Source organism: Dromaius novaehollandiae, chromosome 3 (assembly GCF_036370855.1).
Source record: "Dromaius novaehollandiae isolate bDroNov1 chromosome 3, bDroNov1.hap1, whole genome shotgun sequence".
Taxonomy (NCBI): Eukaryota; Metazoa; Chordata; class Aves; order Casuariiformes; family Dromaiidae; genus Dromaius; species Dromaius novaehollandiae.
Genome location: NC_088100.1, coordinates 104,933,124 through 104,947,501, shown reverse-complemented (window position 1 = coordinate 104,947,501; position 14,378 = coordinate 104,933,124). Strand labels below are relative to the sequence as shown.

The following is a 14,378-nucleotide window of genomic DNA, read 5'->3' as shown; positions in this document are numbered from 1 at the left end:
AAAATAGCAGACTAAACTAATTCCCCTTTCAAAATGAGTCTCTGTGCATATCTGTTCTTAAATACTATATGTTATAAAAGTGTTAAATTGTATTTGGGAAGAGGCCCATTAGTGCGGTTGTTTGTACATAGCAGAAGTGCTATGAGTTGGTATGCTATTATTACAGAGTAATCAGGTGGGGATTTAACTGCAGTGCAAACAATCCTTTTACAGATTTAGCTATGGAAGACAAGGGAACTGTTTTGTAAGAAGTGAGAGACATGTTAACTTCAAACTGGCCCAGCAAACAAAATTGCTTTTAAGATGCTGAAGTATTGAGCACTTTTGCTTTTATCGGTTTTTTCCCATGTTGCCTGAAGTTTTTCTGCAAGACCTTTTCATTTATGTGTACTTCCTACCTGCTACAGGGTTTAGAGCTTTAGTGTTGATGCACAGTGCTTTGAAGACAGAATTTTAATCAGCATTCATGGCCGGGGTGGGAAACAGGAGAAGGATGGGGGAGTGAGTTACTTCTTATGTAGTACCAAAATAACATGAAAATTCCAGTTACACCTGAAAACTTGGTTAAAAAGGAATTGGACTTGAAAAGTCCAAGAGATGGTGTTTTACAAATACAGTAAGAAAGCTTGCATGACACCTTGCTCATTTATTTTATGAATGTTATTGTATTGATTTATTTCAGCCCCAGTATTCATGCCATCTCCATCAGTATTCCCCCTTTCACCGTATTCCCTCAATGTGTCTTGGGAAAAACCTGAAGATAATTTGGCAAGAGGGGAAGTGATGGGATACAGCATTAGTTTGATGACTGAACAAAAATTCTTGCCACCATTTTCCCAGGTATTATTCTTGCAATATGATTTTCCTAACTGATAATAGGAAAATTGATAAGGTCTGGTGTCCTTCTTGACTGTTATGTCCTGAAGATATTATATGCCTAATTGCTGTACATTCTCTGACCTTTTTCACCTGTCAGTTTGTCATTTTCTTGATTGTGCTCCAATGTCATACATTGTTTTTATGTGGTGTTCCTGAAATTGCTTGTTTTCAGTGGTGGGTAAGATTCAAAAGTAGGAGGGGTCAGGCTAAGCAGCGTCATTTGAATTGCCTTGATCTTTGTGTGGTCTGATTCTGTATTACTGAAATATTTGTTGATATGCATAAAGTCATGTTGTTTTGTAGGAATCTCTGCCTTCATTGGAAAAAAAACAACAACAACAAAAACACCCAACCCGCTGTCTAGCTTTCTGGATAACAGACAAGAATAGACAAGTCTTTGAAAACCTAACATAAAAAAAGCCAATTTTATAAAGTCTAAATATGTGATTTTTAAAATGCTATTTTAACTTTTGAATGACTGGATTTTGCAAACAAATACCGCGGCAGTAATAGTGAACTGAAAGCTTAGGAATGAGCAAAGAAACATCATCTGAGTGTGGGAGTGGATCAGGTGTTCTGACATTGTATTTCTCAGTTTAGAACTGACTTAGGCTTTTAATGGTATTGCAGATAGGCCTCACTTTTTTTGTCTATAAAATGGGGATAATATTTCTTACCTACCTCCTAGGGCTGTTGTAATAATACATAATTGTTTGTAAATTGCTTCTGGCCACAGGCTTGTGAGATTTTTCATCTGAATAAACATGTGATAAAGAATTTAGATAAAATATAACATCTTATTCAGTTTCCCTGTCTCCAACTGATAGCTTAAAACAATGTTAAAGTAAAGCAGATTCATGTGCCTCTAGGTATTAGCTATTCCCATGCATCGTAATGCCTGCTAATCAAGTGACTCATTCAGTGATGGTCAGATTTCATCACTTAGTGGTGTCATCTGGGTTCTAGCTTCTTCTGTTCTGTGCTTCTGTTGGTAGTGATAACTGTACCACCACACAGTTTTACAAGGCAGTAACTTTGTTTCCTCATTTATCCACTCAGGAACTGGATTATTACCTCATAAAACAGTGTGATGGGAAGTATTATCATTTAAATCCTAGTTTATTGAGATTCTCCAAAGTAATCCTCTCCCTCAGTAGGTCTTGGCAAGCTTTTCCATGTCTAAATGAAGGAATCTGCAAATGTAGAAACAAAATGTTAGTGAATGTAACATTTTCATTCCTTTGAATTGATGACATTAACCAGCTATCATCTTCTAATCTGTTTGCCTTGCAGGTTTTGCATATAGCTGAGGCTCATGAGCTGTCCTACGTAGTGATGGGATTAAAACCTTACAAGTTGTACAACTTCACTATTACTCTCTGCAATCAAATTGGTTGTGTAACCAGTGAGCCAGGCACAGGCCAAACCTTGGCAGCTGGTAAGGAAACAATCTGTATCAAAGTGCAAAGCTGACGCGTGCAAAGCTGACACACAGTTTACTAATGAATACCATTGTAGACGATCACAGTTTGATGCACAGTGACAGGGATAGGTGTTGTATTAATACAAAGTGACTCGCTTAATTATTATTTGCTTACCTTGACAGAATAAAAACAAAACAAAATTTTTGCAATGCAGGTTTAAGGTACGTTGCTGTGGCAGTAGGATTTGTGTGCGGCGCTCTCAATTGCAAGTGAATTATTTTTTTTTTTGCTCCTGTTTGTTTAAACTGTAATTGTACATAATTGTGGCTGAGCCCTTTCATTCATGTATGCTGCTTTTTGTTGTTGGTTTTTTTTTTTTAAGTGTATGTGTATGTGTAACTGGGCATGCAAAGTATATGTGCAATGTCTTGCTTAACGTGAATGATGAGTTGCATGTTTTTTGTATTTAAACTCTAACATGTGTACATAGTGTGTACATTTGTGTGTCTAAATCAGAGGCAACATCCATGCTTCGGTTCTGCTTGTTTGAAATGTTGGTTTACCTTCCTGTATTTATGAGATTTTGTAGATGTGTATACTCATACTTTCTTAAGGAAACAATGCTTAACAAACTGCATTTATGTGTCTATACACCGTAATAATTTTTCAGGATTTAAGATCATTTCAACCACATTTTTCAGGGGTTTCAAAGATACTAGCTTTCTACAAATTTGGGGAAAAATAAGCATCGGTATAGAAGAAACAGAAATAGAGAAAGCCTATATTTACTTTGGTGGAAAGACTGGCATGAATTCTCTTCTTAGACATCAGGGGATCAAAAGGGTTTTAAGAGAGAAATTGTTAAGAAAATTGGCTTCACAGATCTTTTTATTCCTGGAACACGGTAGTCAGTATGACTGTTTATTACGTTAAGTATAAGCTCAAAATCTATGCTATGTGACATATTGGTGGTCAACTGCAGAGATCTGGCCACTTAACATTGCAGTTGCCTTTTGTATAGGCATTTAAAACACAGTATTACTTTCACAGTATTAGCGTTTTCAGTTAAGGAATTAGTGGTATTACAGGGATGTTGTGATGATGGTCTTTGAAATCACCTCTTAGATAATTTTTGTCTCCTGAAGGAAAAAATATGAAAATTTCTGCCTGTCCAACATGTTTTTTTGGCTATCTGGACCATATCTGAGTTGCCTGAAATCTGTCAATGCCCCTCTGCTTAATCAATGAAGGGATATAGGAGCTTCCAGACAGGGAATAAGGAATGGCCCAGAGCCGGTAAACAGGAAGCTTTATGGATATGAACTGAGGTGGAATTTAGGCTGTTGGGATATTACCCTTAGTGTGCTGTTTGTTGTCTGTCTACTTATTTAATTGCCTTTTCATTTGATCTCAAGTGGAGGATATATGATTTGTTTCTTTTCTTGCTGTAGCGTCCTTACGTTTCAGTGGACAAAGATTGTTCTGTTGGTCTTCTCTCTTTCTGAATTGCTAATTTCCAATTTCAGTTTGTTTCTTTGTGCTACAACCTCTTAAAAGTTCAAGCTGGCTGGCTGAAGAGTTTCCTGCTTGTATGAGCATGATTTTATTCCATACCACACAGCCATGTAAGGAACAGAATTCCAGTCTGTGCTGATAACCATGGAAAGAAGTATGGCCTAACTAAGACACCTTCTTAACACAGATGATCCACGTTTGCATTTATGTATTTATTAAAGAGTTGAGAAACAATAGCTTAGTTACGCTTGACAGCTTGTTTGTGACCATCTCCTCCTTTGTAGTATTAATAACTATCATATTAATACCTATTAAAGAAGACAGGAGAATACAAAATAGAATAACAGATATATCCAGATTTATTAGATGTTTTACAGTGTAGCCTTACCTTGTTTACCAGTCCTAGGCCTTGAAGGTAAAGGTTCTGTAGCATTTTTTTCATGTTTTTAAAGCATGTTAATGCAATATCTTAAATTTTGACAAACTGAAGAATAAAACAGTTAGATTTTACATGATATTTTATCTTTCATTGTTCACATATTTCATTTCCGGAGAAAATTGTTGAAGAGTCTCCATCCAAACTTTTTTCTGTGTATGCTCCATTTTGGGAATACTATTTTTTGTAAAATGGTATTTTAAAAGCAAACATAAAGCAAACACTACTCATGTGTTTACTTTTAAATCAGAGCAAATTCAGCCTTAGAGCCAAGTAAGTTAGGAAAAGCCACTCTTGTTATTTATAAAAATAGATGATCAAATCTTAGTCCATTGATATCCTTTTGTGTTACTGAAAGGTGCAAAAGAAAATTAAATTTTTCTGGGATTGCTGAGGAATTCCGATTCCTGAAGGAATGTGTCTCTGGCGTGAACGTATTTTTCCTAGCTGTATGCCACTGCCATGCTCTGGCAAAGGGAACTTTTTGGAGGAAGTCTTGACCGAAATGTACACCCAGAGTAATGGTCCCCCCACACTATAGCATTCCAGGAGCTTTAAATTGTAGTCCAAGTTGAGCTAGAGGTTATACTGAATTATATTAATCCTTCTTTGATCTTTAGGAGGAGAAGGGAAAGCCATCTTTGTGTGGAGAATACTGATTTGCTATATGGAACATTCAAGTCAATGGTACCTTGAGTGCGATTTTGGAATGTCCAGCAGAGGTATTCTAGAAAGAGAGCTTGCTTTTAGAATTGTCAATTCCTACTAAAATTTGCCACCACAAGTAATTTTTAAACCGTATTCATATTCATTAGCTTAATTTGAGGACTCGCTATGAAAATAGATACTCTTAGAAATCTATCATTCTTCTTCTTCTCTTGCCGCATGCTTATTTATTTGGAATGACATAGCAAATAAAAACAAGGGCAGAGAAGAAGCATGAAATCATTAGAAACAACAATGCTGAGGAAGAAAAGTTGAGAGAATCTGAAAGAAAAGAAAAGACTTCTGTAGGCTGGGTCAGAATTTAGTAGCAAGACTGAAGAGAGCAGAAGTATCAGTGACAGTTTGCTGCTCTTCCAATGAGAAGTCTTTCAAAGGATAACTTATTTTAAGTTAAAATAATCCAGAAGCATACATAACAAGTAGACTCCTTCTAACTGGGTTCAGTGTAGACATCAATGAGCAGCTTTGCAAAAGAAGGGTGAAAGAAAACCAAAATCAGCCGTACACCTTTGCACCTGTCAGGCTGGCAAACAAACTCCTCTCCAGTACACACACCCACCATATTTGTAAATGGCAATAAAAGAAGACATTCTGGCCAGGAGAATGTGAGGAGGAGGAAGCAAACAAAATACAGAATTCTTAAGAAACAAGTTATTTTATGTTAAAGCTGAGTGGAAGCTATCACAAATAAATATGAAATCAGGAAAAAGAGTAGGAAAGAGATATGATAAATAGAAGAAGTTGCATAGGTATCCCTGATTCATCACCAGCTCCAATGATGGTAAGGAGTGTTGGAAGATTGGCATGATGTGGTAGTGCACTGTTAGGATGAAAAACCAAAGCAAGCATGTCATGACAATGGAAAAGGAGAATGAACCCTTTTCTGTAACTCACAGAGAAGATGACTGGCCAGAATTAGACCCTAGATTTGGTATGCTCAGATATAAATACAGAACTTGCTAGCTTTTAAAGGCTCAAGTCATTAAAGTGTTTCTTTCCTACTTTCTCAGTGAGTTTTTTACATGTTAAAGTAAGGATGTTTTTATGGTCCACGTGTTCCACGTTCCTTGCTCTATTTTAAATACTCTATGGACTGCAATATCATTCATATATTATTGAAAGTCTTGGCTGATAGATAAGGAAGAAGCTTATTTTCAATAACCTGTTTGAAAATTTGGAACCAAATTTTAGCTTCATTTTTGTCTTTGCTACCCCAAGGAAGTCAAGTGCAGCTACATAAATATAATTGAAAGCAATACTGGACAGTAATTATATGTAATTTTGTCTCAACATTTGGAGCCAAATTCTACCTTGTCCTTGTCTCCAAACTCTTATCACATTCAAATTCTTGTTTATTTTTGAGAATAGCTTTCGGCCTCTTATTGGTATCAGGTCTTAGGCTATGCTTTCATTTTCAAAAGTACTTTATTTTTGAAAGTGCTCTGTGGTTATATCTTGTGTAAGATCCTGAGCTGGTGCCTTGCAACGAAGAGAGCTATACCAGCTGGTATTCCTGCAAGAGCTGTTTCATAAAAAGCAATTTTTTGACAATGTGTTTCCTTAAAATTATAAATTACTTGTGTTATTCTTTGCAGCACCTGACAAAGCATGCATATTTTCCAAACTTTGCAGGCAGGCAAACATTTACCTTTTTATTTTTTTTTCCACCACCAATTTGTGACATTTCAATGGGACGGAATTAGCTGAATGAGGACTAGACCAGTACAGCAATTGCTTATCCTACACCTCTCAATATCAGATAGTCAAAGTGTGCCTGAAACAATCTATACAGCTATGTTTCATTGACTACTGTGTGACTGAGCTTACTTTTTGTAATTAAGTTCGTCTTTCATTTGCCCTTTAATTTTTTTAAACTTCATTTAAAAACATTTTTTAAGAGACACCAAAGCATAGCTTTGTGATTGCTACCATTTACCCCAGCACATTGTATAACTGATCCTTTGCTTTTGATGGCAATTACAGGGTTCAGAAGCTAATTTGTAGAAGATATTCTTCCAGCACCAGCTGCATCTGGCTTCTTGGCAGACTTCTCAAGCAGTTGTATTGGTGGCTTTGCAGTTGCCTCTGGGTTTACTGGGGTAATGATGCTGATGGGCTTTCTGGGCTGTCTGACATTCCTTGATGTCATTTTCTTTTTGATTACCCTTTTAGTCTGAATAATTTGTCCATTTTTTCCATTCACGAATAAGGTCCAGTGCAAGCCCTTTTCAAAAGCCTCATCCCATTCGTCATGGCAATACAGCATTTGTTTATGTCTGTCATAGACTGCTTTTCTACAAAATACTATGCCTCAATTTTAAAATCACAAATACTCATTAAACAGGTAATTAGTAATGTATATTTTCCTTTGTTGTGGAAGAGAAATATGAGGGCCATTTGCTGCTGGCCTGAAAACACACATTGTTTTGCATGCATGTACATAAGTGTCTTCTTTGTGAATAGGACCCAAAGTGATTAAACAAGCACTCTTAATATGTTAATATATAATTTTAATTACAACAATCTTGTATATATAGTCATTAGTGAATACTAATATAAATATTTTTCTACCTTTTTATTCATAATGCATAAACCAATCATCCAGTTACTTCTCGGCAGTTGCCTGTTTCCGTTTCATAATACAATCTTTGTTCTTAGTTATGAATGCATTTTGTTCTTCCTGTCTTGAATAATCCCTCATTAAGCTAGTCACTTTCTGCTCCATGCTAAAAAGGAAAAATTATCATGCAAATGTGGCATGCCATATTAAAAAGCACATTACCAAACACTTTTGTTGCTGTCCTTCAATTAGTTTCCCTTCTTTGAATTTAATTTCATTTGTTGTTAAACTACTGACTTGATGTATGGACTCATGAATTTGAGGCTGCTGCCAAGAATGTAGCAGGGAAAAAAATCAAAGCCTCTTCAGAAAGCTGCAGAGGCAAAGCTGAAATGAATTTGCTTCACCTTTGACAAGAACACTTGAACAGCATTGGAATCCTCTGATGATTCATCTTGGCTAATTATCCAATTATTTATTTCAAGAATAAAGATGCTGTTTTACAATTAGAAAAGTGTAAAGTAATCTGAGAAATCTGGTAATGACAGATGACTTAAGTAACTTCTGAGATAAACAGTATCTGCTCAAACTTATCTTGACAAGTGTTCAAGCTGTAGTTAAACTGCTTTTTGAGTTTCAAGAAAATAGTAGGGAGCCAAGTTATTTGTTTCTTCTCCCTTACCAAGCACATATTATACTTCAGAAAATAGCTCAGTTTATTCTCTTCCCTCTGTGCCAAATCTGCAAGGTTTTTAAGCTATGTTTAAGTTGTATTCCTCTTGATTAAAAGCTTTTGGTTCAAAGCAATACTTTTTAATTGCCTAATGATATAAGTCAGTTCTTAGGAAAGAACCGTGCATTTAGGAGTTCATTTGCAATATAACTGAAAAATTCATTGCATGGCAGTAAAACAATTTACTGTTAATTACAAGGAGAAGAATTTGCTGTACCATGCTCACAGATTGCCATGAATCATGCAGCACTCCTAGAGATTTATAACAGATGTGTAAGTGGGATGAATTAGCAGGGTTTAATAACAGAGACACAAATCATGCAGACTTCAAGGAGCTTTAATTGATATACTAGAATGTGACGGGCATGAATCACTCAGCCATTCAACAGCACTGTAACATATGGTCAGCTCAATATGCTGCATCTTAAATCGGTTGGTGAGTCGTTGGTTGTCCCATATGGTGGAAGCAATATATTTTTCATGATATTTTAAAAAATATTATATCTTAAATCTATTTTTAAAGAAATATGATTGCAACATGTCCATTTTATTAAATTTTCTCTGGATGTCCGTTATTGTAAAGAATCCCAAAATGGGCTCTAAAAAAAATTAAAATATTGTCAGAAGATGTAAGTAGTATTTCTTGACTCATTTACTGTTGAAATGGCTGATGCTATTGTGAAGTGCAGAAAGCAAAGATCATACTAGAAATGCTATGGCAATCTCATGGTCCTGTGAAGCAATAGCTCGTAGCAAAAATAAAATGGATGAGCATTAGGCTTTGCGTGTAATTTTATCTGCAAAGAAAATTCAAAGCTTTTTTCTTTAAGTTTTTGCCCTCCCATTTGCTGAACATTCCTGTTTTAATTTGTATGTGTGCATTTTGAATTCAAGTGAACAATAATTCAAAAACCATATATTTTATTACTCTTACCTTTTTGAACTAATCGGACAGGAATAAAACCTCACCCATTGTTAATGCGGAATGGCTAATTGAAGACTTCTGTGGAAGGGTACACAGATATCTATGTACAATATGCTAAGAAGTAGTTATTCAAACATATGTAAGCCTGTTAAATTTAGCCACTGTGTAAATATGTTATTCCTGGGACAAGAATCTGGCAGAGTATGGAAAAGCTTTAGCAGTTGCATTAGTTAACCTGACAGACTTGAGAAAGGAGTATTGTATCCTTAGAACTGTGGCTGCCAGAATTTAATGTCAACAATTAAAATTTATTTTGATCCTTACCTAGTGTTTATTACTGTTTGTATACACAACAGACCTTACTAATACAGAGATGCACTATTAGATGGAATTACCATCTGTTCAGAGTGAAATGCTGGCATCTGTCTTCGAGTCTAAAACTAAAATGATATTATTTCAAACAAAACAAAATTAACTGCTCTTTACTTACCAACCTCATTTTTGTGTACATGTGTGTGCATACACACATGGGAAAGGCTTATTTGTAATGACCTGTGTAGCAACATCTATATTTAGATATATGACTTCAACATAAGCTGTATGGACCATCTGTCTTTATTGGTCTTTTTTGTGCCCTCTGCTACACAATGGCATGCAGCAATCATAGGCTTTTAAATACTGTTTTAGCTTTATAATATATTAAATATGTATTATATAGCAAGACATTAAAACTACATAATTAAAATACACAAAATGTGACTTTGAATCCACTAAAATCTAGTATGCTCATTATTTTGACAGATGTGTCTTAACAGAACGTGACTAAAAGAAATTAAATAGGTAAAATTATAGTCAATTAATCTTTCAGAAAGTAGCTACAGGTACCACAGTGACACCTTTAGGAAAATACGTACTGTATCTTTTAGTTTTGAATATTTTTAATTTCAGCATTTAGTACCGCACGGGCTAGTGCTGCATATTTCCCTTCCATCCTCTCTGTTCCTGTGCAGAGTTTGGGTTCTTTTGTTTTGGGGCCTCTTTTTTTGGTGTGGACTTAGGTAGTCTGTTATGAATAGTCTCCCATTGTCTGGATGGACAAAAATTCTCCAGCATCAATGCTGCTATAGTTTAAATACTAATGTTGTAGCAAGGATGTTGCTTTCTGAAAGGGTAGGCTTCTGTTCTATGTATCACAAAATAATAAATTGTGTCATGCCACTGTTTAATGCGTGTACACAGTGCATTAACTGTAACTGTAGTACATTTATTTGTGCTAGAGGAGACTTGAAAATGATTAAAAAATCAATACTTCCCTGTCAGAGAAGCAAGTGTTACGATGCATTTAAGTAGTTAATTGCATAAGCCCCATAAAAGCTTTGAGTTTGGGTATGAGGGATGCCATAATTACGGTCCAAGTAACTGCCTTTTATTAATACTAGACTTTAAAGGAAGATACTGTTATTGTCATAAGTGTTCGCTGTATATGTTGTACAAATAATGAATTTCAGCATTTCCGTTTTACCATCAGCAAGCTGAACTGGAGGGCTCAACCTCTATGTTCACATTTAAAATGCTGACGTACGCTGGTTCCCTCCAAAGGTGAAGTTTTGATTGTTAAGCCATGTTTTCTATTTAAACCTGTGCATTAATACTGCAATTCATTAGTGCTGCGCCCTACTTATGCAGGAAAGCTTATGACCTCATGCTGCATTACTTCAATTTTGACATTGTAAATTTCTAACATAGCACGAGATACTAATTAGGTTGTGAAGTCATAAATGATGCCTAAGCAGGAATTTACAATACACATTGTCACCAGCACTTTCCCACTTCCCCCACTCCTGGCTTTCTGCAAGAAGAATATTTATCAAGTAGGCAGGGGGGGAAAGGAAAGGAAAGGAAAAAGCAGCAGCATGCTACAGGCAAATGGGAAAAATGAGAAATATGTTAATGATCTTGTAAATGCACGAATATTGAAAAGGATGTTATTAATTCATTCTAAATGAAGCAATCTCTCTCACCATAAAGAACTCATAGTATAAGTATATACAATGGTGTGCTGTGAAGCAGTATGTCAGATTTCGAAGACCCATATTTTAATTCAGGTTTTATTGTTCTTGAAAGGCTTTGATTGCTCTTTACTATTTCGTTACTGGAACAAGTCATGTTAACAGGTTGTCGTTGTATTTCACTTCCTGGTTACAAATGAAGTTCTTGTTGTTAAATCCCCTTCGTCATAGGGGAAAGAAGTGGAAGAAAAAAGGCAAGATAAGATGGATGTAGGTTCTATGAATAGTGCAGTGTTCTTGTGCTTCTCCCCCAGATGATGTCTGTACTACTGTTTCAAAGCTGGTCCATTGCTTTCACACCTGTATGGCCATCACTTCATTATCCAAACAGGTCATGCTGCCCTCCAGTGGCTTACTGTACAGTACTTATAAAATTAATGATTTTGTTCATAATTTAGCTATCGAATGACCAACCTTATCAGAATGTTTAAAAGGATATCAAAGTATTGGTTTTAGTAATAGGAGGTTCACTGTGATAACAGAAAACTGTCTTATGCAGATACCTTCATGGAAACAGTGTGGTATAGAGTCTTACGGTGCACTGATTGTGGTGAAGAAAAGTTAGAGAAGATCACTTGCTTGAACTGAATAATTATCTGTTTATAAGCCAACGTTGTCTTTGCATGTATGCCACGAGGAAAAAAAACTAGTGGAGCATCAGTATTGTGGATGGATAGCTGTTTGCTCTTGTTGACGAGGATAAGTTTATTCAACAATAAGACTTGTGTTGTCATGTACAGTACCATACTGCTGAGATGTAACAAGAGTTAATCGACTGTTCAGATTCTTCTTTGGTTTTGCACTAAAACCCAACACTGAAAGTCATGTGCATATATGCTTACGGTGATTATGGTATGGGAGGCTAATCAAGGAAGGGATACAAATGTAGTTTTTATGTTGAAGTTGACTCAGATTCTCGAAAATTATTTAAAAGGTTCATTTTTGTATTGGATATAATATTAGAGACATTTATCCAAAGCCTGAATAAACACGTAAGGTATTTCTGTGGAGTTAAAGGTAAATTTCTGTAAGGATTAAGAATTTTTTTTCTAAAAATAACCTAAAATAAGTTCTGTGGAGAGCTACATTTATTCTTAAGGTGACCAGAAACTGAAGTAGGATATTTTGGAAAAAAAAATTGTGTGTCATGAATTATCTCCCAAGCATTGTGGACAATGATATACAGGCAACTTTTTTTTTTTTTTTTTTTTAAACACACAGCTCCAAGAAAACTTAGTGCCCCTCATCTTGAAGAAATAAACAGCACAATGGTAAAGATAAATTGGAATGAACCTGAAGAGCTTAATGGGCCTTCTCCCATCTACCAGGTGGAAAGGATGGATGCATCTTTAGCTACACTGAGTACAGAAGTAATGAAAGGAATCCGTTTCCCAGGAAATGGATATTACAGATTCGCTAGTTCCACTATCCCTGCCAATACTTATTTTACAGGTAAATGAGTTGAAATGACTTATAAAATGTACCAATTGTACTCTGCATTTGTTTTAACATTTATTATCATCTTCTGTCTCACTTTTATGTAAGATCTGTGGTTTTTAATTTACAAGCATAATGTGATTGTTAGTGATGTATGGGCTATTTAGATTCACGCATAAAAAGCTGTTGGAAAACTCTATTGGACGTGTGGGATTTGTATTCCCTTGGCTTTGGACGTAGAGATGTACATGATGGTGAGTGTTGCTGCATATTTCACTCATTTCCCCGTGGTGAATATATGCTGGATTATATTTATTCCTCTGGGATTAAAACTTTTCAATGAATTTGCTGTAAATACTTGGGCCTGTTTTCTTTGATATCTTTCTGAGGGTTCCTGAGGTTGTGTGAGCGCTCAGAAAGCGCTCCCTTCCCTGTTGAGAACGTCTGTGTTGTGGTTCGGTTTTGTCAGAGGAGGAGGAAAGGCTGCCAAGGTGGCAGAACTCCGCTGTTTTGGGGCTGCTGCGTGTTATCAGCTCTCTTTTTGACTCAGTATTTAGTTTGGAACTGGCAGTTTTTCAGATCTAAGCATATCAAGTGTGCTATGTTCTGTGATTCTCATATCTTTTTGATGTCTACACTTCAGGGATAGAGCAAATATCTAGACAATATGTTTTTTAGGAAAATATCTGGATGAACCTGCTCAGGTGTTTGGGAAGTTGTAGAGGGGAAATATTACACTGGTGTGGATGGAGCATGAATTTTTAAAAGTAAAGAAGAAATGACAGGGCTGAAGGTTTGAAAAAAAAGAAAAAGTGTGTGTCTGTCTGTGTGTGTGTGTGTGTGTGTGTGTGTGTGTGTGTGTGTGTATATATCTCTTTATGAGACTGATAGAGGAAATCTTAAAGGAATCTAGATAACAGTAAGAGCAAGTGTTAGATGGCATGCTGACTGGGCCAAGGCCACACCCCAGTAGTGTGATACAACTCAAGCTGATACTGAATCTTCTTTGTTAAGACAGGAGAAGGGCTGCAAAAAGCATGTAGTGTTATTGACATTTCAAAAAAAAACAAAAAAAACCCTGAAGATTTGAAGAGGGCTCAGTAGCTGAAATTTTTTGTCCTCTGGCGGGGCCCAGAGATAATTCTGGAAAGAATATTTGGACATGCTTGTCTTGGTACTTGCAAGAATAGGAGTATGTGAAAAGAGTTTTCTTAAAAAAAAAAAAAAAAAAAAAAAAGAAAGAAAGAAAAAAAAAAAAAGCTTTTCAGCACTATATGATTGCCCATTGAATTTGATTAAAAAAAAAAAAGTTGAAGATGACTTCCTTTTTTTTTCCTCCTTCTCCTTAGGTGCTGACTTGACTGGTAATGCTTGATTCAAGTAATAATAACATGATAATGTGTTAGTTAAATATTGACACCATGGTGACTTGCAAAAACTGTCTCTGTGCATGAATCTATAGGAACAGCTGGTGGGCACCTTCCCTCATCCAAATTGCTTGATAGTTTTCCTGATGTCAAAGTTTGCATGCTTTACTGTATATTTAGTAAAAAATCTTCAATGTGTTTTTTTTTCTGTTATCTGTCTGCTGTTGTGATGATCTAAACACCAAAGGAACTGTGAGGTGCAATTTTTCTTGTTGGAGCTCCAGTCAGCCCCATCACTGTGGTATAG

General features: G+C 35.9%; 1 protein-coding gene across 1 annotated transcript in view; it reads left to right on the top strand.

Annotated features, from left to right (window-relative positions):
* USH2A (usherin) overlaps positions 1 to 14,378 on the top strand; it is a 407,004-nt gene that overhangs the window by 95,165 nt on the left and 297,461 nt on the right. The window contains exons 18-20 of the mRNA XM_064509686.1: positions 683 to 840; positions 2,173 to 2,317; positions 12,489 to 12,719. Coding sequence (XP_064365756.1) covers positions 683 to 840; positions 2,173 to 2,317; positions 12,489 to 12,719 — 534 coding nt within the window. The remainder of the gene's footprint in view (positions 1 to 682; positions 841 to 2,172; positions 2,318 to 12,488; positions 12,720 to 14,378) is intronic.